Source organism: Chiroxiphia lanceolata, chromosome 12, assembly GCF_009829145.1.
Source record: "Chiroxiphia lanceolata isolate bChiLan1 chromosome 12, bChiLan1.pri, whole genome shotgun sequence".
Taxonomy (NCBI): domain Eukaryota; kingdom Metazoa; phylum Chordata; class Aves; order Passeriformes; family Pipridae; genus Chiroxiphia; species Chiroxiphia lanceolata.
The window spans coordinates 9,598,902-9,625,480 of NC_045648.1; the positions used below are offsets into that span (position 1 = coordinate 9,598,902).

Here is a 26,579-nt window from a genome sequence, read left to right on the forward strand (position 1 = left end):
TTCACATCAAATAGTAAATAGTATTGCCATTTAATGTTAATAATTATAAAAATTGTATCAATATGAACACAAATTTACTGCATAAAGGAAGAAACAGAAAATACAGGAAAAATGTTCTATGCACTAAATATTGTGGCAACTGCTGTTGAAGCACATTTATACGTCTTTTTCAGGGACTTCACAAGTACAGCTATGCAAACTGTGTTCTTATAAGACTGCAATAAAAGCAATATACTAGCTTGGAAAATGAAATATATCATAATGGCTTAGCTTGTAAAATATACTGAAGCTGATACTCTGGTTTTGGGTCAAGTCTTCAACAAATAAAAGTTGCTCAGATATCACAAAATGAAAAAAAAAAAACAAACCAAACCACACATACACAAAACCAAAAAAACCAACCAACCAACCAAAAACCAAAACCCCCAAACAAACAAAAAACCCAAACCAGGATTTCTAATTGACTGGTTCTGAAAGGTAATTACAGCTACTGCCACAGAGCTCCTCCCTTGTGCAAGAGGACGGATGTTCAGCCGACGGCGTTATGACACTGACACACCTTTATAATATATGGAGTTTCAAGACAGGTGCTGTAAGTTACCTGTCCCTTTGTCTGTATTGGCCCCACTGAACACGAGTGGCCCGTGCAGGGTTTCCGTCCCACAGGCCGATCCCTGTGTGTACAAGCTCCTGGCAGCAATGCCAGCACGCTGCCGTTGGCTTTTAGCTGTTGACACGTCAGTTGTCGATGGCGGAATCCATTGCCACAAGATGCAGAGCACTCAGACCACGGACCAGCCACCCACCTACAGGAGGCACAGACAAATTTATAGCAATTAGTGCAAACTTGCTGGTAGCTCACAGCAATTGCTGGCAAATAAAAAATCAAAAGAATCTGTCATTGCAAGTTTTGGATGTGAGAACACTTAGAATCAGCTTATTCAGTTAAGCAAGATCTTATAAATGTGGTTAACTGATGACTTAGCATATATACTAACAGAAATTACACTGCCTGTTACCATGCTAGGTAAGCCCTACAGACCCCGCTGGATGTGACATTTCAGAAGGAAGGACAGTGTACTTTTCCATAACTTATAAAATGAATGGTACCAATTTATTTACTACTAAGGTGACAAGTGTCATGACTCATCCAAATTTATTGCATGGAGATCTCCCTAGATGATGGCTCAAGCAGAACTTGTTACTTATTGATCAGAAGTTGCAAAGATTTAGTCTGTCTTGGCAGCTAGGAACAATACTGGGTAGGCAGAAGGTGGTAATACAATGTATTTACTTAATCTTTTCATAGATCTAGGCTAGAAATACAGAATGGGACTTTATGTGTAGCACAACTGTGATAACAGGAAAAATGTTCTGTTCTCTTCAGCAATTACTTAATTTTCTTACAGTCAAGCAGCCTATACCCTTCAAGGAAGATTAATCTTTTACAGGCTGCACCCTTGCATTTCTCTCTCTTTTAAAGTGCAAGTATTTTTGCAAACATTTGGTGCAGCACATGCACAGCAAAGCACAAGTTAATTACACACTCAAACCCTTATATTTGCTTAACTGTACTTCTCTGCTGTGACAGAAAGAAGTCATTAAACACATGAAAAACACTGAATAAAAAGGGCCCATGGCACTGACTGTATGTTTAAAGTCTTAATAATTCTATGGGTACTTTCTAAAGAGCTGCCTTGGGATGAGAAGGTTGTGCAGAAATCAGTAAGTGTGGAAATGGGAAGGGAAGTCTGGACATTTTGCACTTCCCTCCCAGGCCAGTAATCACAGGGAGAGGAGAAGTTATAGGCACCAGACACATGGTTATTTTCTGTACTTTTCAGGTATCTGGGATGCTCCTGTATAGAAAGCATGGAATGCTTCATAAAAGAGAAGCAATGTCTATGTTAGCATACATGTGTAACTCAAGGCAGAGCTAATTATGTTACTATACACACAATTCCCTTCCACTGGTGAATACATAAGCCAAAATAAAAGCAGAAAAAATCAAAGTATTTTAAAAGACGATTCAGTGCCCATTCTGTTTAGCCACATGAAACAACTGAATTGTTTTTGTTGTGAATACCCTGGGTCCAGTGATTAAGTCACACCCTGCAATTCACTGAAAGGCATGACCTTGCTCAGGGGAGCACCAGGTCCTGTTGTATCCTCCTGCCATCTGCTCCAAAAGGCTGGAGTTTGAGAGGGAAACCTGTAACTTAATCTGTGTTTCAAACTATTGGTTCCATTTCAGTATCTTTCCACTGGCAAAATGTTTGCTTTCTACGGGCTGGCTGGAGTTCAGTCTCACTATTTAAGATGATCTGTTTTTTGGCTGCTAATAACGAAATATAAACAAATTTCTTCTGATATAAATCTGTTGCTATGTTTTCTCTATTTAGAACAGAGTTAGAACATACTGGCAAGATTCACTCCCACAATGTCAGTTAAGGTTTTAACACTTCCCTCCCAACAATTTTCAGTGAGGGACAACTCCAAAGTGTGTGCATCCCTCACGGATTTTTACTTTGCTGACAGTGATGGTCAATTCCTTAAAGCAACAGAAAGCACTTGTTTTGAGGACTCCTGTAGGGTTTCCTGCTAATGACCTAGAGCAACATCTTGTTGGGCCAGAATGCTCAGTGCAACTCAAGTAGTCTCGAGGTAAGGTTTTGGCCGTTGGTTGCTGAGGTGTACTTGTCTGCGATATAAATATTTTCAGCCCCATGATCACAAGGTACCCCAGCTGATCTGGTGAGAAAACTGGCAGGGAAGGGCATGCAAGGAGCACTGTACTGATGGGTATTAGAGAGAAATGAAGCATTCCACAGCAAACATCCTACTCAGAGCTCTGCTGGCACAACTGAGAGCAGGTGAACACAAGGTATCCTGGCTGCTCTAAACACCAAGAGTTTTCTCTCCGTAGGGTGGCACAGATTCCACAGAAGTAACACATCACAGTGTCTCAGAAAGATCTCCAGCTTAGCTTTTGAGGTGTGACAGCAGCAAGACTTGCTGCAGCAGCATGAAGACCCACTCTGATCTTATTCAGCTGAATCAAATGTTTCCCTTCTTGCTAGTGGATCCACATCTCTCATGCTTCAGGGTTCATGAAATAAACCCCAAACTTCAGACTTGGAGCATGAACACAGAAATTTCACAGAAAAACACAGTTTCAGGAGGTTGTGAGTGCATTTTAATACACATAGAGCACATGGAAATAGAGTACAAAGGAGGTTACCTGGCAGGGCAGTCCTCTGTGTTGCAGGACTGGTGAATAATCACTGGCTTTTGCAGCTCTCTGCACTGGGATTCGTTTACTTTCTGTTTCTCTGCATTCATGCACTGTAGCCCTCTGGAGCGGGTTCCTGAATGCCCACAGCTCGCAGAGCAAGGACTCCACTCAGCATATTCCCATGCATAATCTAAGAAATGCAATTGGAAGCAGTGTGAGAGAGGCACTGTACCTTGTAACTGTGTCACATTTTGATTAATTTGGCAGCACACTGTAGGCTGGACAGATACTGCATCCTCTGTAGACAAGCAAATATTTCAGCATTATGAAAAGGGATCGTGAGCCAAAGTAGAATTTAGTCCTACTCAGCTTCCCCTCAAGTTCAGCCCTTACCTATGAGCATGAAGCTCTCTAAAAAGCAAATGGGATCAGCATATGTGCATATGAAGGGCAGAACCCAGCTCACAGTAGGAACTGAGGAGCTTCTTTTAAAACTTTCATAACATTTTTATAAAATGAGCATTAAAAAGAGGAAACTATAAATCAGGCTCTCTAGATTTCCTGCTGTTCTACAATAAGTTTATTCTGAAGAGAACTCATCTTACTCCAGACACCTCACATAATTTCAGGATTTAAGAAAATCCTGTACTAAACTACAGAGAAGTACTTAATGCAAAAGTAATTTGCTACTGAGGCATCTGGCAAGATGAAAAAAGGAATTTGTTTTAAAGAGCGTTTTATATTAAAAACCGATCACTTCTGACAATTACTACCTTTATATTTAGTCACAATTCCACACTTACCCCTTCCTCCAAAATTTTTTTTTGACACTTGGTAAAAGATGAAGTACTATGCAATATTGACAGATCTTTATGTGATCACAGAAGGAGTCAGGTTTTTCTATAATAACCAAGAATAATTGATAGCTACCAGCTGTGTCCACAGGCTCACTCTTCCAGCACATAATGAATTCTTTAACTTATTGTTTTTCAATGTTTCCTTATTACTTCTGGGTTTCTTAAAATAATACAGAAGGGCCTTTTTCAAAGTAGAAATAGTTAAATTTACTGACTGCAGCTATGATGGAGAGACTGTATTGTTTGTTTAACTAGGATGATACTGCTCAGAAGTGCCCTCAATATGCCTACTGTGCAAAAACCACCAAAGGAGATTATGCAGTCTCACAAATGCATTGGTACTGTCATGATGAAACACATACGTAAGTGTCAATCAGAGTTAAAGCTCACAACTACAAAATGGAATCACCTCAAAATACTGAGCAACCTGGCTGGGAAAGGGGATTGGACAACACTAAGGCAGGTGAAGAGTTCAGGACCTGGCTAGACCTGTTCAGAAATTCTAACTGTAGTGAGCTCTAGATTAGGATCAAGGAGGACTGGACTTATTTTTTGATAAATTCTACTAGAATATTTTCTGACTCAGTTCATTAATACTTTTACTTAATTTTTATTTTTAAAATAAATTTTTTGATCATAGATATGTTTAAGTGAAATTACTCTGCAAATGTAACTGACTCTCTAACCCCAGACATACCAGAACCATCCTCACCCGTGAAACAGTCACTGAGAATGCCCTCATACACAATGTAGGGGATCTGATCCTACTGCCTGAGTCCTTTGCACCATAAGCCAAACCATCTTCATAGGTTAAGAGAAAAAACACATACAGAACCTTTGAATTTCAACAGACACTTGTTTTTAAATCTGATTTGCATTCCCTGGGAATTGACTGGTCAGAATTTTATTTTTTTTTTAATGTCAAAGGGAGCTTGATGCTTTGCTGCCAGACTCTTAGGAGGATCTAAGTTCCTAACTATAACTGGGCTTTTAAAAAGACAATGTAATTAATTTCTAAAGTATTTTAAATGTTTAAAGCTTTATAACATGTTTGCAGATACAGACAATTGTCTTGCTGGTGCATACATAAGATTCTTCTCAACTTCATCTATAATCCTCAGTTGTACATTTTATAACCTACTAATGTGGTTTTATGCAAGTGCATTACACTGGAGAACATTACAAGATATTCTTGAAAACTTAACATGGAAATCAGTGAGTGTGCAGTGTGCCCCGGTACGCTGATGTGTTTAAGGGTGACTGCAGTAAGATCACTACCATATTGATTGTAATGATGCTGGATTATGGCAATTATATTAAAATTATTTTGATCATAATGAAGGTATTTCCAAAGATAACCTCAAAGTCAGTTTTGTTTCAGTTTGGTGGGCTATCACAGCAGCAATTTGTATCATTTGTTGAAGGAGAAATGCCTGCCTGACTTAAAAATGTTTAAGCAGAAAAACCCATTCTCTCAGCTTCTCAGATACACAAGTAAGAAATCACAACCCCCACGTGATATTTGGATACACATTAATTCCCATATCCAACTCTGAGTACAGGCATTGTCTATTGACTAAATGGGACTATCCACATATGTGAAGTTAAACATGTATTTGTGAATTACTTTCAATGCACAAAAGCAGGTTAGTTTTCAGGACAGTCTCTACAGAGTGAAAGAATATATTTTAAAATTCAAGAATTTGTCATATAATTTTCAACAAACCTTCCTTCTTGACATTTACCCAAACTGACATTAGTTTTGCACTAGCTGAAGTCCAACATTGGAATTGTCCAGCAAATTGACCAGAGTTGGTGTTCACCTCTAGGATACGACCCCCAACCAGGGTTCGGTATTCCAAGGTCTTTACTTCCTCAACTGGACTATCTCCAAAAAGCCAGTGGACTGTGTGTCTGTAGCTGGGCAGCACCGGGCAACCTAAAAATCAACAGGATTTTAGCAGGTTTTTCTAGACACACTTTTTCTAGTTCACACTGTGAACAAGGATGTATGACTGTGTGATTCTTCATAAAAGACGTTACCATTCTAATTACAAAAAAAGCATATGCATAAATTCACTGAAGTCCAAACTATGGCCCAAAATCCTGACTGCTCCTGGAGGGATATCAGGTCTGTGGTAACACTTACCACACTTCTTTATATTTTCCCTTTCAGTAGGTTCTTATAAACTTAACTTGTATACAAATAAAGTGGATGGGGGGAGCAATTATTTAAATAGAGCAAAGATTTAATCTCAGACTCTACAATATGCAAATAAGTCTGTAATTAAAGAGTTTTTATCTGTTTGGTGAAAGGAATCATAAACACATTGAATGAAATTGCTGCATTTTTATTCCATGGGCACAAGCAGGAATGCAAACGGAGGTCTTCATTTAGACAGGGGGAAAAAAACCCCAAACATTTCTAGAGCCCAGCTGAATCCTCTCCCATTTTTTTCAAGTGAAGCTCAAAGAGTAATTATGCAGCTTTAGTGTCACAATGAGTCACCTCAAGATGTCTAAAAGGTCACCCTTGTAAAATATTTTTTGGAAAGCTGAATAAAAAAATTACCGTGTGTCTTACTCTAAGGCTTCCTCCATGATAACAGAAAGCTGAGGCAGAGCTAGGAAATCTAGGTGGTCACCAAACCTGGATTCTTGGGAATTACACTCACTTTTTCCATGGGGCCCCCTCCAACTTATGAGATAAATAAATAAATAATATAAATGACAAAGTAGAAAAGACAACACACCTATTCTTAGTGGATCTCCAGGTACCACAGTGACATTTGTACCAATTCCAGATGCCATTATGATACGCCTTCTTCTGCTTCCCTTTGATAATTGAGTGCTACTCTCTGTAAATCTTTGTTCTGTAACACAATGCATAAGATCTCTCCTTACCAAGAATTAAATCAGGATGCTAAAAAAAAAAATTATCAAAATATCCAGCATGCTAGTTATGAAGCAGGATAGTAGCACTTTGCAATTCTTTAGGATCAACTTCATTTATGTCCATATAGCAAATAAACTTCAGATATGTAAGCAGGGAAACATAGAAATTACTTGTTTATGCAAGTTTCTACATTAATCAAATTTATTGAATTTATCAGAAAAATAGGCCTGTAACACTTAGTGTAAAAACAAGATTTACAGGATGCATTTCCTGGTTTTCATGCCAATGTTATTTATTGTTTGATTACAAGCCACTAACATACAGAAATTATAAGAAAAATAATTCTCTCAGAGGAATTCTCTCAGGGTAGTTCCTCTGTTCTATTAGATGGAATTCAGACAAAGTGCTACAACAGAAAAAAAGAAGAAAATCTTTTAAAATCTCATTATGCACACAGATAGCATAACGTATGCAGAACCAAATGCCTATCACTATAGCAACTCCTCCTTTCTCTCATATGTGGGCAGAATAACTGCCAAAAATGTGGGCAATCTGTCAGTAACACACAGTTCTTACCACTTAGACAACACTTCTCTTTTAATGAATGTACATAATATCCATGACTCTTCCTCCAGAAGAGTTTAAATCTTCTGCTACATTCTAACTTCTGTGGGTTATTTTACACGGGTTAAACCCTTTTCCTCAGTGTGTAATGTCTGTATGAAGCCTCCTGCTTGTCTGTAAACACTGGGACAAAACGAGTGTTCACAAAACCAGAGTGATGCCAGTCCGACAGGCAAAAAACTGGTTGCCATGTCAGGCCTTAGGAACTTTTATTGGAAAGGCTGCACAGACTTTGTGCTACTGCTGGACTGCCCTTGGTCAGGTAGTAAATGCTGTAGCCAAGACCAAAAACCGAAGTGATGTTGTTTTAGACAACACTGAGCCGGTGCAATCTGCAAATCCTGACAGCAGAAGTCCTCCCATTTCACCGCAGTCCTGCACAGCCAAAAACTTGCAGAATTTGGCCCTCTCCTACCTGCTCCAGATTTATTTAAACTAATGTCACGTGACCAGGAATAGAAACAAAGTTCAGACTCCTGTGAGCAATCTTCCAGTCACGTCGTTGTAATAATAATCCTCTCTGGAACATCCCAAGTTTTCATGTACTCCAGGAAAACTGAAACCAGGAAGGCAGCTTCAGCCTACACTCATCCTCACACAGAGACTCATATTATGCCCCTGGAACATCCTCCTCGGCCAACAGACCCAAACATGTCCAACCTGCCCTCTGTGTGTGCCCAAGAAAAAGAGCTTTGTAGCAGGATTGGCCATGGGGAGCTGTGCTGCTCTTTGTACAGCAAAATAGTGAGAAAGCTCATCTCTAGAGCCAAATGATCCATTTACTGATTTGCAAGGCAAGACTTTATTATACAGTATTACATTATTAATCTACTTACAATAGGGTATTATATATGGAGTTTTTCTTTACATTTTCTATTCTGAGAGTCAGCAGTTCATGTTCAGATTTTTTATTTCCATGTCTCTACGTTTTATTGGCCTCTATAATTAAAAACCCCAATACAGCAAACAAAACAAAAACCAAATCCCAAAACCAGTCTTTGCTTTCATTTTCCTGCATTTCCCTGCAGATTTTCTTAATACTCAAGCCTGCCCTGTTTCCCTAGATAAAAGTACGAGGAACAATGTAAGATGACAGTGGATTTAATTTCTAATGTGTCAGCTGGTTTAAGGGCTGATATTTGTTGCCTGGAAGCAAGAAGATGAAATAACCTTGAAGTGAAGAGTCAAACTGTCTGTACATAGATCCATATTACAGGAAACACAAAATAAAGAACAGATCCCAGGGAGTCAGATGCAATCAAAAATTCCAAATTCCTAATAAAGTGCTAAGTATCCCCCCAACTATTTTATTGTTAAATTCTGATTATAAAGTGTCTCCCTGTTGTTATCAGTAAGGAATTCTCATTTAGCACTTACCAGTTATTTGGAGAACAGATGCAGCTTCAGCTTTTCCGAGAGCATTAGTTGCTCTGCAGGTGTATATTCCTGCATCTTCATAGGAAACATTCCTCAGAAATAAAGAGCCATTCAAAACCAAGAAAGAATTGATTTGTAGAACGTCTTTCTTCTTCAACCATGTTACGTTTGGTTGCGGAACACCTTTAAAATGCAAGTAATTAAGGCATTTATTGTGAGAGATAAACCGTAGGGTTTATATTGCTAACTGATACTGTGACATCCAAGAATCCCGGGTTTCCACTGTCATTTCACAGGGGGGAAAACCAAAATAACAACATTGCAGCAAAACAAGCACTTTTTACACTCACAAGAAAACTTCTCAGTTGTGAGCCTTCCTAGTAATTCAGCATCCCACTAAGAATAAAGGTTTAAATTAAAGTACTGCAAAGCCAAGCTCACAGACAGCTTTAAAAACTGCTACCAGTTCTACAAAAGCAATGTGCTCACGTGTCTTGCTGCTGAACAAGATGTGAGACCATTAAACCCAGTCAGGACCAGCTGATGCAAAGATCTGCACAGACCCTTTACATTCAACTTGTCTCTCAAAATACATGAAGGAAGAAATGAATATTCAATTTCTGATCAAAAAGAAAGAAAAAATAAATGGGGAAAAATATTTCTATTAAAGATAAAAAAAAGGATGTATTTATCAATTAGATTAGAAAATACATGTGGTCAATTTATGCCAAAAAACTCCTGAAAACCTCTCCAAGTTGCAGATGTGATCTATACACCAAGTAACAACAGTGTAAAGAGAAAAGAAGAGGGGCTCAGCTGTTAAGCAATCTCGGTTATCGTGGCATAGAAAACCAAAGGTCTATCATCATTCCTGCTGTAACTCTTGAGCTGTGAGAACCTCAGCATTTGCAGATAACTTGTCATTTTAAATTTTAATCAACAAAGTACTCTGGACACTTATTTTTAATGAGATGATTTTTCCACTGGCACGGTACCAGTGGGAGGACTTCTACTGTTTTACATTCCTCAAACGTTTGCCTTTAAAAAGATATTTTGCTGGTTGGCAAATCAGACACCTCATTGCTTGTGCTCTGGTTGAGCTGCTGCAGCAGAAATACTCTTTCCATGTTCCAAAATCCTCGGGAAGTCACTGGGTAGGCTGATGTACGTGGCACAGTGAGCAGCTGCAGAGGTGCACAAAGGTGCAGGCAACAGACAAGTCAGAGCAGATAAACTGTCTTTCATTTGAACTCTTTTTCTTGCTAAATACAATGGTCAGTGCTCACTGAAGACTACCAAAACAGGTTCTGCTACAGAAGTCGACCCAAATTTTGGACATTTGGAAGTTCCAGCCATATCCAATGCTAATTCAGACTCCTCTCTTCACAGATCATTGTGCAGTATTACTTTACAGATGATGTCTTCATGATGTGGAATGGCCTTTAGGAACAACTTTAGCATTTCAATCACTGGCTTAGCACTTCCAACGCACACCTCAAGTTTTTCCTTTGCTGTAATAGGAACCAGACATATTTTTTGGAATCTGCTATTTCACAGAAGGAAAAAGCTCCCCTCACCATTTTGTCTAGAAAGGCAGCAGAGAGAAACACTCTTCTGCACAATCACAGATTTTATTCTAGACAATTTAGCAGCTGTTCGGTGCTTTTAAACCCATGTAGATTTGTATTTTACTGAAGGAAGCTGCATAAAACAAAGTACAGATCTGCAGAGTGCACAGGGGTCCAAAACCCAGGCTATTTTTCAAGTTTCCAGAAAAAGCTTTATGCCACTTTGAAAAATCCTTTTGGAATTAGGACAAGGTCTTGTTTTAAGGGTCTTTTTTCCATTTTACCCCAGCTTTCTGGCTAAAGTGTATCATTCTCAGACATATTTTTCCTTTACAGTGTACTTTCCATGGCCATTCAGGAGTATATAGTTACTATGCAGATGGGCTGAGGAGGTGGTATGAGGATGCTGAGCTGTTTAAATCTAAGGCCTAGAGGTTTGCAGCCAGACTAACCTCACCGGCACCAAAACCCAGCAGAGCAATCAGAGCCAAAAAGAAGCCAGAAGCAGCACAGTTGAGATGGGACTAAAGTAAAAGGTTTAAAGTCAAATTCCACAAAACACAAAAATGTTTGGAATGGTTCAAATTTAAACTTTCAACCTGAGTGTCTATCAAACATCAGCCCAGTATCACCCCAGGATACAGTCCTCCCTCTGCTCTCACAACAGCAGCATTTAGAAATGGAGCTCATTCCAGGGATTTAACTAAAGTAAAATATTTTTCTTCCAAACATGGTTTGTATCCTAGAGTTTATCCCAGAAAAATAGCCATGTCTCTATTCTTCTAGCCATGTCCCATTCAGAGATATGTAGAGCCTTTTAAAACCTGGAGTTCAGTTTGCAGAAATCTGCAGAATAGCTTTGCCACTCATTTTAAGTTCAAAATTGCCTATCTGTCACATACCTCACACTCAAGTTATAGCAAACGATTCCTCTTTGTTTCTCCAAAGAGCTGTATATGTTTCTCTTTAGGGGAAACAAGCGAGTAATACCACACACACACGAGTAAATCAGGCCCTTACTCAAGTGAGTAATGCGAGCACATAAACATAAACTCGAGGTCTGAGGAGCAGAAGTGCAGCCAGAGCCCTGCACAACAGCCCAGCAGCCAGTCCATCTGTCATGCACAGTGAATCCACCCAAGTGATCTTCGGGGTGCTGGCACTTACAGGTAAAGAGCCTGTGTGTGGGGAACCCATGGAAAATGATCAGTTAAATCACAGAAAAAACCAACACTAATGCTTTATACACAGTTATCACATGCTGTCATTTTGAAGTGGAGTTGATGTTACCTGGATACCTCCAGGGTACATCCATAAAGGTGAGCTGTTTGAGCTGAAAATCGTAGTGGAGATAATTACAACACTCCTCCATGGTATTTTAGCCAAAACTATCGTGAAGATTTTTATCCAGGAGCTAATAATTGTGTGCTGAGCCCCTCTGAGCTGGCCTCTTCACAATAATTTTGAGGACCCTGCAAGATTTTGCACTTCATGGTTCTATTTTTTTCCCAAAAACTTTTTATCACATGGATAAGAAAAACAGTATCACTATGAAAGTGAGACTGAGAGATGTTGGATTATCTTCTTAAAAACAACTGGTATTTGCAATTAAGCTCCTTCTGTGACCTTTTCATGGGCTTTTGGTTAGGTTGTCATTAAGAGTATTAAAGCAAATCCTCAGCTTGAGCCCTGAGCTAAGGAATAACAGGAAGATTCCTTTCAGACAAGAGTTTGGGGACTGACTACAGGCTGGAGTAGAGCATGAAGGGATGAGAGGGGGACAGGACTCTGCACACTCTGCAGTTAGGACACAGCTGTACATCAGAAATCAGGGGCCTCTAACCTTTCAGGGGAACCCAAAACTCCAGGGCATAAACGCAACATGAATCTTTCAGAGTTGTGCATCCAGAGAGACATCAGTTAAAAAAAAAGGCTGATGGTACAGTGCTATCACATCTCCTAAGAGACACCCTAAAAATGGATTAAAGAGAGAAAGCTAGAGAAGAGAGACCCCTGTAGTCCAACTCCTTTGCACTCCTCGGCAAAGCAGTACATGCATTTCAAGGTCTCTGGATGCTTCAAGTTTATCTGTGTGTTCATACACCCAGTGAAAAATCCTTTAGTGCCGTAACTCTCATGAGAAACAGAGTTCTTGTTTATACTCTCGTTTCTAGCATTCCTATCAGGAGAAACTCTTACTGTTGGAGGACACTTACAAAAAATATTTTTAGGTTTGCATTTACCTTTTAGTTTAACAGTGCTTCGCATTAAACTCCATCTCATAACCCACCACAGAGCACAGCCCCAGTCACCATTAGCACACTTCAGGTGGAAAAAACTTCCATCGTGCAGATTTTCAGTGCTTCTCCTTTAGAAATTAGACTCCATGTTTACTGCTCCCGAGATAAGATTTTTCCTTCCCTACTGGAATGCAGCACTGCACACTGAGCTAAGTGTCATCCAGCAGCTCTTGTGAGAAAACAGGCAAAGTACACAATTCCCACATTCTTCTTGTGACAAGACTCTTACAGTAGCACTGTGAAAAACACCAATTTTCCTACAGAGAAACTGCAGGACAGAGTTCAAGCATACCATCAAAACAATAAAAAAACTTTTTTTCCTCTAGGTAAGTAAAGGTCTAAAACCTCTTCTTTACCCTTTAGTACTCGTGTAAATAAAACCTTAAGAGTTTTAAGTACTGTTTTCTTATGCAAGTAGAAACTAAACTAGGCAAAAATAAGCCAAACCCAAGTTTTTGTTTTCTTTCATTTTCTTAAAGGACCTGAAATTATATTTAAGCTTTGGGACATATTTTTAGGACTTCATAGAGGAGTTTGTCTTGTGCACAAGGTTGAATTCTACTGTGGATGGTTAACTCTCCCTTACACACAGGTTGATTTCCACAGGGACTTTAAATGAACAAAAATAACTTTCACCCTGTCTTTGAGAGCCTTTTCCATCACAGAATTGTAGCAAGAAGACTTTTAAGCCGAAGAATTCATGGTTTGATGCCCAGACAGAATGGAAAGGGGAAGAAGTAGGAAATAGCCTGTGGCCACCTTTGTTTCCTTTCTACTCCATCTCCACAGAGATGCAGCTGAGTATGATCCCAAAGGTACCAACTCCCCAAAATGCCAAAGGTTCAGAGTCCCTGAGTGCAATATAGATCTCAGTGATTCAAATGGGAGATCTATCACTGGATTCAGATAATAACAGAATCAAACAATCATATTCTACAGCTCCAAGCCAGGAAAGCACTTAGGCATAAGACTAAATCCATTCCTATCAGGGAATGCAATTAAACACATACTCAAAATTAAAGATGGCTGTTATTGTCCTTCACTGACAAAGATGCATTCCTGAACTCAGGCCTTCTTAGTCTTAGAAAAAACTTAAAAATGCAAATCTTACTGTTGCAACTGATCTAAATCCTCTTAAAAATTTCTACTATAGACCTAAGTGGCTATAAAACTTTAAAATTAGCTTAATCTATTTTTCTGACCTCAAACACAGGTTATTTTCCACTAGCACTGGAGCAGATCTACGATACTCAATGTTCCATGAAAAAAGTCATGAGTGGCCCTGGGACAGCAAATGTTATGGAAAAAAAGTCCAGCTCCGGATAGGACTGCAAAACACGTGTTTAAAAGAAGGGGGAAAAAAAAGGAATCTGCACTATAGGGTGCCCTTAAAATATTCAGTGTTCAAAAACAAATTTCCTCCAACCTTGAAAGCCCTGTGAAATATTACACACCATAAAAATCTTGGCCTACTAACTAGTTGCTCTAAAACATTGGATATGTCTTCAAAAATTTTTCCCCCAGCTATGTAGAATCTCATAAAGTATTCTGTATTTCCCATTCAAGAGCAAGGCAGAACTGTGCTGGCACAAAGCATATTTTGCTGCACTTCACTAAAAGTTTACCTAATTTCAGAGGCTAAATTTGCATGTCAATTTTCAGAGGAAACACTTCTGTGTCAGCAATACACACAATGAATGTCATCTGAGTATTATTTATCCTACACTCACTAACACCTCCAGTGCACTTACAAAGCAATTGCTTTGACTGAAATGTCTTCATATTTTCTCTCATAAACTGCCTTCATATTCACCTGAATTATGGTCGGACAATCAACTTCTAGTGAACCCTAAAAAGCCTAAAACCTGCTGGTACTGAAATTACCAGTATGAATCTTGCCCACTTCACCAGGAATAACAGCCTTGGATAGAGCACCAGCATGAGACATTCTGGCACTCGGTGTGATCCCCCAACCTGCCCTCTGACACTGCCCCTTCTCTCACAATCTTTCAAAGCTATTACCTCTCCTGCTTCCTACCAGCCCCTCTTCCTAGGTGGTAGCAGCATCTGGCAGGATTTAGATATTCTTACCGACATCTGGTGACCTCCTTAGAGGGGTTCCCCAACAAGACCCCTTCTTGTCCCACTCTTACTACAGCTCTGTCGGGTTCTGTTTAGTTCTCTGGCTGTCATCTCAAAGAGAACTTGATCTTTTTTCCAGCTGCAGAAGTTTAAGGCTAATATTTTTCAAAATTAGGCACTTAAAGCAAGGCAACTAATGATTGCTAGACTGAATTCTGTAGTCGACCCCCAACAACGACTTGGTTGGTGTTCATTAGGGCAGTTCCACAATCCAGCACTGTTAGCAGAGACTGTTTTGCCCAACTGTGGAAATTATACTTTCACTTTACTGAATAACAGTGCTATATCACCAAGGACTCAGACATTTATCATCATAAAGTACATACACATGCAGGGACTTGGAAAATATAATTTCATCAGAAATTAAAGAACTACAGAGGAATTGCTACCCTCAGTTAGACCTGAAGTCCAATTAAAAGCACTTATTGTCCATTGATGGGCACCTGGGGATGTGTAGGCAGAGTACAAAAGTCATGGCACTTATTGAATGACCCCTCCTCAATATACCTTCCTATGTTACAGGACCAGAAGTAGCCCTCAGACCATCAAGCCTATTTTCTCCGATAGTGCTCTCCTCTCTGCCTTGTCCAGCACTAATATATAGTTTTTGAGATGAGATTAACAAGCTGCAAACAGAATTCACCAGAGCTTTAAGCAATGACCAGTTTATATTCTCTATTCTTCCATCCCTTCCTCTGTCATTAGCTTTGATCTGCCTTTATGACCAGCACCCATCAAGTGTGCTGGTGTTCCCATGGAACTACCCACCGTGACTCCACACATCTTTCTCTGAGTGACAGTCTTCGGGTACAGACACGTCTGTATGTCTGTCTTTAGAATTACTTGCTCTATGTGTACATTTATTCTGCAATATCAATTCAGAACACCCTTTGCCCTCATTTAGCTATTAAGCATGACTTGTGTGATCCTGCTGCAACTCTTTGCAGAGCTTTAGATCCAATTAGCCTGTATAAATCTTCATTCTTTAAAGCTGTAGTCAACTAACTGCTCACATTCTTTTTGAGAACTTCTACAAAAATGCTGAGAATCACAAACACTAGAACAGTCTTTGGGGCACCCTACCCTCTCTCCACAGTAAATTTGACCACTTATTCCTCTCAGTCATTCAATCAGGTGCTAACCAGTGAGCTTGCCTCTTCCTTTACACTATTAGATTATGTTAAACTTTGCCTAGGGAACTTCTTGACAGTTTTTTTGCAAATTGAAGTAGGAAGCATTTGAAATTTTACTCTGACGCAACCCATCTTAACCCCCCATGAACTAGGAATTTAAAGGAAATTCCCCCAATCAGCAAAGCTGTGTGAGAAAAAAAAAGCAATGCTGTAAACCATTTCAATTTGTGTTTTCCCCCCTCCTCCCTGAAGTCTGTAGGCTACATCTACATCAGAAAGTAGTGAAGGACCTTAGGAATGTGCTTTTAAAGAGACACAGTAGGTACCGAGGTCCCAAAGCACTCTTGATGAGTGTTGGGATGAGGATTGCTTTGGACCACTTGGTGAATCTTGCCTGGACCCTTGGACATACTGTCCATTAATAATGGGAAAATGACAGGCATAGTCCCCAGGTACACCCTTCAGTTTAGGTATATCCAAAGGGATTGAGTTTTCAGGTTCTCAGACTGTTAAAAAACACATAGCAAAGCACAATTAAGCTTCTGAAGTACATCTGTCAGTCCTTCCCACTTATGTCTGATCTGAACAAAAACTCTAAAGTAGATGCACTTACTTTAAAAAGTATAAAAGGAAAATATATTCCTTATATTATAAATACTGTCATTCCTTCCTCAAAAAATAAACCTCTACTCACCCCTTCAAACTTTTGGAATCTATTATTAATATCTTTTAGAACACACAAAAAACCTAAAAGAAATGAAGAGCCAGAATCCTACGTATTAAACTGTTATATTTCTTCACTGGTGTCTTCTTAGGGGTTAAGCATAGAAGACAAAGAATAGCATCAAAGTTACATTTGGAATAGTGTGGGTAAATGAAGGAACAGATGGAAAATCAAAATCTTGATTTTTCTGGACCTGTTTCAAGTTCCAATACTGACACCAAGTAGTTAGTCCACCTTTGTGAAACTTCTGTGCAAAAAGACACAACAGGTTTTGTGTATTTCTCACAATTTTTTACCAGTATGTTATTATTAGAGTGCCAAAATATATTCATAGGAATGCAGAATTTGGATGAAGATGGGGTTTCTGCTCTTCAAGGCCTCTGTGCCAAGATATTTCAGAGCTGCAATGTAAAGTATAAACAACCTCAGCTCAGTGTGTGTCACTTCCACTCTCTCACCAGCAAGTGGCAGACAACGAACATTTTATACGTAATTCCACTTTCTCCCCTATTTTACTTCAACTTAGAACTTTCAAAGGTTTTACAATAAATGGAGTCTGACAGTTTTAGTTTATTTTCGCAATAATCACAAAGTGATCTTTTCTGCAAATACAATAAATGTTATCCAAGAGCAATTTGGAGCAATCAGTATTGATATTTATACCATGTGTGTTGATTGAAAAGCTCTTGGCTGTAAGAATGGAATATGAATCTATCCAGACTGCCATGAATATCTCCTAGTGTATGCTCGTGTGGGAGCTATAAAAGTGAGTTTATTATAATTAGTGGAAAAATAGTTTAGTTATAAACTGAAAAGAGAAAAGAAAGCGATACCATCAGCTTCAGCAGTTCAGCTAACTTTCCTAAGTCTGTTCTTTGATGCTCTTCTGTTTATTAGGATACACTGCTCTTCAGCATTTCAAAGGCTTTTTTCAATCTCAATGTGATTTTTGGAGTGTGCAAGAAAAGCTTTCAAAAGGACAAAAGAATCAAATCAGTAACAATGAAAAAGAGAAAAACCCTTTACTCAACAGGCCAACACCACACAGAATATTAATCTTTACATCTTCAATGTGTAGATTTATTCCCAGAGGAAACTAGGGATTGAACAACTCTAAAAAGTACTTTAGGTTATTTATCCTGCAGAAAAAAACAAAACAACCTTCAGAAGTCACTGCAGCCAAGAAATTCAAAAGTAAGTTAAGAATTCTGCTACTGGCATGACACTAATACTCTTCACACACACAGACAACCTTATTCATTAGATGGTTCATCTTGTGGAGAACTGTTTTGTGGGATAGCGAGAGGCCAAAAGATCAAATGTATCTGCATGACACCACAGAGAAATCTGCATGAGTAATGTCTGTGTAGAAGGACCCTGAACAAGCACGGAGCAGAACACGGAGAACACAAAGACTTGGGACAGGCAGAGAAGTCGTCATCCACAGAGAAAACACATCCCTGTCTCTGAGCAATCCGGAGGAAGGGCAGTGAGAAAGAAGTGCTCCAGATCTAGTCAAGGTCTCCCTGACACTAAAAGAAAGGCTCTTACAATTACTTTTACAGGTGACTCTAAGAGATCCTCAGCTGACAAACAGTCACGTTTGATCACTGTCCAATGGCACTTTTACTCCAGATATTACTTGCAAGGATTTGCAGTGGGCTATTCCTCCAAGGATGCAAGAGATCATTCCTGTAAATCAACATGTATGACAATGATAAAAGGCTCTTGAACATTCACACTGCCTGTTTGCAGGAACTTTTGGAGTGCATAGAAATATTAGTATTCTTTTCTTATTCAAACTCTTGTTTGTCTGATCATTCACATGATGCTTTGTCAGCATTCACAACAAAGTTCTCATCCTCCTGCTCTGCAAATGGACACATTTTTGGGTCCCATCTATTAGACAAATGTATTAGCATAAGGTGCTATTAAGTTCAATCTTCTGAAGTCAGTGGTTTATTACTTTTTATTAAAGGAAAGGAGAACAGGAAAAATCTTCTTACATCATTGCAAAAGTTTTTCTGCTTCTAGACTTAGTGACATTTTAAGACATACAAGTTCTATTTTATTCACAAACAGCAATACTTACTTCCTTGGCAATGACAGGAAATAAAGCAATTAGATAAATCATTTTTTAAGTCAACACTGTTGTCTCAGCATAACTAAAGTTTGGCTCACGAATATACACAATTCTGAAGCATTTGGAAATCTACAGTCCCATGTGAAAATATTAATTTATATTTAAATTGCTAACTGCTTACCCATCCTAACCATATTAATATTAACAGTGTGACATGAACTCTCTGCTGAATTTGAGATGTAGGTCAGTTATACATGGAGTTGCCAAACTATAGTTGGAAAATATTACTTCATCAAAGAATTAGCCTTGGTACAACGGTGAATAGCAGAGCCACATGTCCTAATATATGTCAGCCTGGCGCCACTATTGTGTGCAGAGCTATTTGCATACATATATTTCTATCACTACCCTGGTTCAGTATCAACACCCTTCTGATCTGCACCTCCCAGCAGCACAAATGTGAGCGGCACTCTGGCTGCTCTGAGGCTGCTCTTTGCACTCAGTTGCAATGTTTGTGATTATCAGCACTTTCACACATCATCTTCACAAAAGGCTGAGCTCAGCTTATTAAATATTTGACAGAATATTGCCGCAGTGAGTTAAATCTTACCCTTTAAACTTAAAAGACAGCAATGATAAGATTAAAGGGAAAATATCTACCTTTCCAGCATAAAGGACTGGAAAATGAAATGAAGCAGTGAACTGCTTAATGCACATAAGTTCTGACCAACATTAATGCTCCTCCACAGATGCTGAGCTAGAAAAATATCTGTATGCTCTCACAGCTCAGCACTGTTCTTTGTTTTCTTGCTGCAGCTGCAGACTGATGGCTCTAAAAGGTAAGTTTACTTCACTGTCAGGTTTTAAGTTCTATTAAGCTATGGCTGGAGATTTCATTTTCAGTTTTAACAATAGTCTAGACATATGTGCATCTCAAACAGGGATAAGGAAAGTTCTCTGATGAGCAAGTCAGCTGGCCATGCTTGCTATTGCAGCAAGATAGGCCTGCACTCTGGTGGGCTTTTAAGCTCCACAGTGGAGGCCTAGACCAGTTCATAAAAAGAAAAGCAGTTTTAAAGGAAACTCTGAACATATGTGTGTAAATTGAAGTGACAGGCAGAAAAGAAATAAGTCTGGTGTGGGTGACATGCTTAATAAAAAAAGACTAATGATCAATGATTTTCTGCCTTCACTGGTAATTTATTTCAAGATATAAGGTAAACTTCCGATTCCAACATTACAAGGAATGTCAGTGCAGTTCTTTGCTTACCTTTCACTGGACACTCAATCATAATATTTGCTCCAATTCTTGCCATGATTGTATCTCCAACAACTGCTGAGAAACTTCTGGCTTCCAGATTTGTCACATTTAACACAGAGGACAAGATGACAGGAATCTCTTTGAAATTAAAGGGATAATAAATTTTAAAAGCTTTATTTGGCTTATAAATATAGATCCTGTATTTGAATTCATTATGTTTGGAACAGAATTCACTTTGCAAAGCAGCAGCCAGAAAATACAGGTGGGATAGATATGGACAGACTGAACTCACACCTGTTGTGGTTTTAGAGCACTTAGAGCAACAAGACCATCTTATTGATGCCTGTTAAATCAGGCAGAGTTTCATGGATTGCCAATAAAATAAACTATTTCACATGGCAGTGGGGATGATTTCTTATATATTTATATTTATACACACACACGTATATATACACATGTATATATATATATATAAAAGCTCAGTTCTGCAGATGCTACAGTCTTACCTGCACGCAGTAGCACTGATGTTTCTATATCAAACCCAAAGTCATTAACAACCAGACATCCATATGTGCCAAGTTCCCTTTGGGTAGGATTCCGAACCTGCACTTTTCCAATGGTGTCCAGGATCACTCTGCAGAATAATCAAGGAAATACAGGGGTTATTACCCTGGGTCAAACCCCGCTGAATGTTCTTGCAAGACTTACAGATACAGCAGCAAAAGTCCTTTTTAGGAGTTTATTGTTCTAGAGCAGGACACACAGTAACAGATCTGCCTCCTCCTTGGTGACAGATGGGAGATGCTCAGGGATACACACATGGAAGATTCTTCAGATCTCCTTCTTCCACAAAGCTGTGTCCTAGTTGCAGGCCTTGAAAGGACAGTGGGTTTGCTACTACAAACCAGGATCCCTTGGGAACAACAGCATGAATAAATCAGAATACCACAACTAAAAGTATTAGGCTTGGCAAGGAATCGATCTCTCCACAGCAAGCTTGGTTTTCAGCAGGACTGGGACACTCAAAGGTATATGGTCCAAGTTCAAATTACTGTGGGGTTGGGATTGTTGGGGCTTTTTTTAATACCCTCATTGAAGCTAAAATATTTCACCAAAACCTCACAGGTGTCTTGAATACCTGGCCTGCCCTCTGAGGGGTAAAATATTAGAGAGAGCATCACAAGCTGGGGAGGAGTCTGAAAATAAAAATATTTCTCTCTTGTTACCTTTCTCAGTGCTAAAGTTCATGACTTACCCTATACTCACTGAATCTAAAAAACCCTGCAGATCTGGTATTTTCCCTCACTGAGTACACTTACAAAACAGATTCACAAAAAATAAAATTAAAAATACTTGCATCTCAGAAAAACAAACCCCCTCGTGCATGGTTCAAGTACATCACTCTTTACAAACCTGAAACATAAACAGCCATTTACATCCTTGCACTCTTTTTCAGATGCAACACTATTGATGTCACTGGCTTTTGAGTCCACACACATATATGTAGATTTGTGTACAAGAAATCTTAATGGAAAAAAAATAGGAAATAAACCTACTTTGCTAATATATGCCTTAAGTGAAAGAATATCAGTCTGAGCTAAAATTAGGAAGCAAACATACTTGTGAATAAACAAAACACCATCATATCCAAAAAAATCAAAGGATCATTTGCAATAAATTAATGGAAAATTATGCGTATTTCATAAAATAAATAGAACTGGTGGGAGCTACATGGTTCCAAAAACATTTTCACTTTTCAAAATGGCTTGGTTTTGGTGTCTTTGCTTTAATTGATAGCTCTGCAGAAGTATATTTTTCTTGGCAGTGCATTTAATCAGTTAAGTATGTTGAGAAATATCCAAAAGCGCCTTTATCATTTCAGAATCGTTTTTTTCATTACTCAAGAGCTAACTGTAATTCCAAGAGGCTCACACACGAAGTTAATGTTAATATTATCAGGTGAGATTCTAATTTATCAGCAATGAAGTAGAAGTATTTGCTCAGTCTTGAGCAAATATCTGACTATTACACACTCTTGATGTATTTGTTCTTCAGGTATAGTTCTCAAACATGATGGTAATATAGGTTCTTTATTGCTTTGTATTTCACTGACCTCAACAGAAACATTTTAAACTATTGAAAAAAAAAAATCCACAGAAGCTCATTTTTTCTTTTTCAATTGAAGTTATGTAGTTCCAGTTATACCTAAACATTTACTGTGTTGAAGGATGGTGAGGATACCAGCGATATTTTTCTTTCTTAAAATGGTTAGGAGCTAAGACTTATTTTCATCTATACCATGGCAGATGTTTTTAATGTGTTCCCACTGTATTTGGTATTTGAACAAATCCAACAGGCTTCCTAATTTGAGGATAAATCTGCCCTTTTTCTGACACAGATAAAATGCTTAAGGCACATCACAAAATCAGGACATCCAAAACACTTCACCTTGTAAAAAAAGTCTATCCTCTCACGTAACATCAGGGAAAGGACAAACCCTTGGATGTTAGTAAAGCCAAACAACGTGACAGACACTTGAAAGAACAAAAATAAATTACTTTACTAAAAAGATGGAAGGCCCAGCGGTCATGCTTATTTCATTTTTATGAGATATGTTCTAATATTGCACAGCAGGGGGGATTTTCACAGTCAAAAGGGACATAAGTCAGTCAAAAGTAAAAGAGAAGCTATTTACTTACTTCTCAGAGGCTTTTAATGTCTCGCCATCTTTTGTCCAAGTATACTTCACTTCACTAGTACCAGCTGTTTCACACAGTAGATTGACAGTCCCAGTATTCTCGGTCAGAAAAACTGTATTTCCAATTCTTACGGTTACTGTTTTGTTGAGGGAAACTTGAGGAATTTCCTTTTGCCTCATAATAACTGGAACCTTCTGGTCAAACATTAACTTATCAACTGTTTTTGTGCCGAAACGCTCAGATTCATTTGGCGATTTGCCTGCGAGTTTTGAGGCAAGTTTCTCATCCTGGGCCCCCTTCCACTTTTCGGTAGTTGGTTGTGGAGGCCTAGATAACTCAGCAATCAACTGGTAAATGACCTGGGATGCCAAGTCATCGCTGACTTCTCCCGTTTCAATGAGCTGACTCATGTTCCTCATCAGCTCCTCAAACTGCACGGTGTCCATGCTGTAGGCGCCCTGCAGAACCGCCGCCTCCAGGCGCTTGCTCTTGAACTCACGGGAGCTGAAATCTTCTGCTGAATTACTCCCAAAGCTTTCGAGGGTTCGAAGGAACGGCTGATCGTTTACTTGCCTGTCACCCAGATAGAGCTCGTTCTTCTTACTCCACATTTGCCACATTTTGCTCATTTTATGCCATTTGGCCCCAAAGCTGTTGGCCTCGTTGTGATCTGCATTACTGGTCTCACTGGCATGTTTTCTAAGGGCTGGTGGTTCTATCAGTCTGTTGTCAGTACCAATGAGTTTGAGGACAAAAGTTTCATGCACAGAGCCTGCAATACACCTGTACACACCAATATCAGTAGCTTCCAGACAGTGTATTTTCAGCGAGCCTGACTTAGTGATGCCAAGTCTTTTGGAGTTTTGTAAGACTTGTCCATCTTTCTCCCAACGGATAAGTGATTTCTGGAACCTTCGTACAGGGCACTTAATTACAACAGATGTTTTGGGAAGTAAGTAGGCTCGGCTCCCTATGGTAAAATTAATGCGCTTCTCTTGTCTTGTTTGAATATAGACTCGATGAATACTGACAATCTGAGGTCCATGGGTAGAAAACTTTCCTGGAAGCTTAGGTTTAATCTCTGCAAGAAAACAAAGTGTTGAAAAGCATCTAATCATTGGCAGTCATGCTTATAAAATCTGCTTTTCACAGAATACTTCACAGAGCTTTTCCTGACTTTGTTCAGGTCAGACTGCAACATGCAGAGCTTTTATCTGAGTCTCAAAAATGCAAAAATATGAACAATACGAAACCATAACATTCCGCTGCTCCAGCCAAGAATTCTATTGCTTCTTTCCCAAATCTCTTAACAATGAAAGGATACAGGCAACATATACCTATATGAAGGATGTAGATGGTGCACACATACGTAAATGTATATATACGTGTATTATATATTATTCCATATATGATCCTATTATGGTTTTATTACCTATATACTTCCTATTGCTGCCTCAGAAAGGCTAGGCATGATGGGAATGAAAAAACTGAATCAAAAAAAACGTGAACACATTATCTGTTTCCCCACATTTGAGCACTGTTGAGTGCAGAATGACCTAAATGAAACAAAACCTATCCAGAAAGCAAGGTTCCCCTTGACTGTGATTCAAATTGTTGGCTGGCCCTGCTGGTTGTCTGAGTCAAGTCAAACTGATAGCGATGCAGGAGGTGACAGAAACAGTCAATGAAGACACAGTACATGCAGAAGGCAAAGCCGCCCTGTAATCACTGGCTGAGGGTAATTTCTTTGGGTTGAAAGATGACTTGCTCACACTGTTGTGCCAAGAAAGGAGGGGGGGAAGCAAGGAAATAGAGAAATAAGGCAAAAATTTGAGAGGCTGAATACAGAAATCAGATGGACTGACAAAAGCAGGCAATAACAGCACAAAGCTTCATGCAGGCTGGGTATGGAGACACCGGGTATTACAAAGCTCCTCCTCCACTGTACTGCAGGCACCGGGATGCTGGAAGGTTTCTAGGGAGCTGCCTGGATGAATACCACCAAAAAGGCTTTCCCAGCAGTGCCTGGGTAGGTACACTGGGGACTGCAATGTTTTGGATACCACTGTGCTGACTCACTGCTGGCAACCACTGTGCCCTGCTTTGATCAGCAGAACTAATCTGACTGAGAGCACCGGGCAGGTAGGGAACAAAGCACTGCAGGAGGAGGTGTGGAGCAAGGGCATGAACTTCTGAGCTCTTCCATGCAAGGTGACATTGGCCAGATGGGAAGAGTCAGGAAACACTGATGTTGGTGCTAGAAAACAACCCAATTGTGTTTGGTGACCCAGCCTTTTGGTATGTGACAGAGAGAAAACTCAGAGCCTGCAGAATGAGCTGATGAGCCAGGAAATGGACACACAGATCAAAACACTTCTCAGCATGTCTGCATCTGAAATCAGTACTACTATTCCATTTGGTAGGTACTTAAATATAAAGACAACTACATTGATGGCACACAAATGATATTTGAAAAGCTGCATGCCTCTTATATGTGCTTCAAATACATTGTGAAGAAATAGGTGAAAAGCTAAATGCTTCAAGCATTCAATAAGTGTGTACACTGTAGGAACTACACCCTAGAGTACATTCTCATGCTTATAAAACAAAATGGTTATTTTCAATGTTTTGGGTAATGAGTTCAGACCTGTGGGGATATCATGGTTTCAAAATTACACAGCTTTTAAATTGGGATTTGTTATCCAGATACATGGCTCCCTCAACCATTTCACGTGGTACAACAAATAAATTGCTCTAGGCACTCAGTATACAAAAATTATTAAAGTAGCGTCCTGTTTTTAATAAGTTATTGGACCCCAAATATTTACTTTCAGGGAAGCATTCCAGTATTAGATCTTCCATTTCCAAAATCCAACTTGCAGACACAGTAAGTGTAACTTTAAACACACAAATTAAAATACTTCAGGCTGTGGTCTGTTTACACTAGTTATTCCAACATGGAATTAAACCCAGTGCATACTTATAAATATGTTAACAAGTCTCATCCATTTCATTTTTTAAAAAAAGACAGACCACTAACTCTCATTAGCAGTTCAACGCTAAAGGGTGTGTTTAGTTTTACTGGTGACTGGTGAGCAAGGCTCGGTGTGAAACAAAGTTCAGAGTTGTGGATGGCAGGCCATACAAATAAATAAGGTCATATGACTGTATGAGGCTACATAAGTGTGCATTCTCTGGATCCTTAGTGTCATCCAATCTTGCAGCTGCTGAGGTAACAGAGGGCGAGAGTAAAGGTAAATCCTGCTTGCTGGAGCCATTGGACCTCATTAGCACCTGATACAAATCCATCTGCATCTGTGACCTCCAACAGTCCTGAACAGCTTCAGCTGGGTTTCAGGTCCTGGTGACCTCAGGGCTAGACTGCTGTTATTTCCTATTTCTCAGAGCCGAGAGTCAGGAATGTTTCTACTTAATAAGCACTATTAAGCCAGAAAACAGCTATGATTACTAGTCTCAGGGTATAAGTCTAAAATGACTCGGCACTGTCATGAGAGAGTAAAAAAGAAGGCATTCATTAGAGCCACAGAAGCACCATCTCAAGGAGGCACATTCAGAAACCACTCACAAAGGCAAGAACACCCAACAGCACACACCCCCACACCCCACCCCACACTGCTCCTCACTCAGCCCACATCACTCCGTGTAGAGCTCACTGAGCT

The 26,579-nt window shown here is 39.3% G+C and overlaps 1 protein-coding gene across 9 annotated transcripts in view; it reads right to left on the reverse strand.

The window, feature by feature from the left end:
* ADAMTSL3 (ADAMTS like 3) overlaps positions 1 to 26,579 on the reverse strand; it is a 179,987-nt gene that overhangs the window by 3,755 nt on the left and 149,653 nt on the right. For 8 of the 9 annotated variants that reach the window (XM_032700359.1, XM_032700363.1, XM_032700365.1 and 5 more), the window contains 8 exons: positions 22,900 to 23,980; positions 20,707 to 20,834; positions 20,210 to 20,338; positions 8,990 to 9,172; positions 6,846 to 6,965; positions 5,819 to 6,031; positions 3,242 to 3,425; positions 602 to 806 (listed from right to left, as the gene is read on the reverse strand). In XM_032700359.1, coding sequence (XP_032556250.1) covers positions 602 to 806; positions 3,242 to 3,425; positions 5,819 to 6,031; positions 6,846 to 6,965; positions 8,990 to 9,172; positions 20,210 to 20,338; positions 20,707 to 20,834; positions 22,900 to 23,980 — 2,243 coding nt within the window. Of the gene's footprint in view, positions 1 to 601; positions 807 to 3,241; positions 3,426 to 5,818; positions 6,032 to 6,845; positions 6,966 to 8,989; positions 9,173 to 20,209; positions 20,339 to 20,706; positions 20,835 to 22,899; positions 23,981 to 26,579 lie in introns of those variants that run through there. The other variant, XM_032700367.1, reaches the window with a different exon arrangement.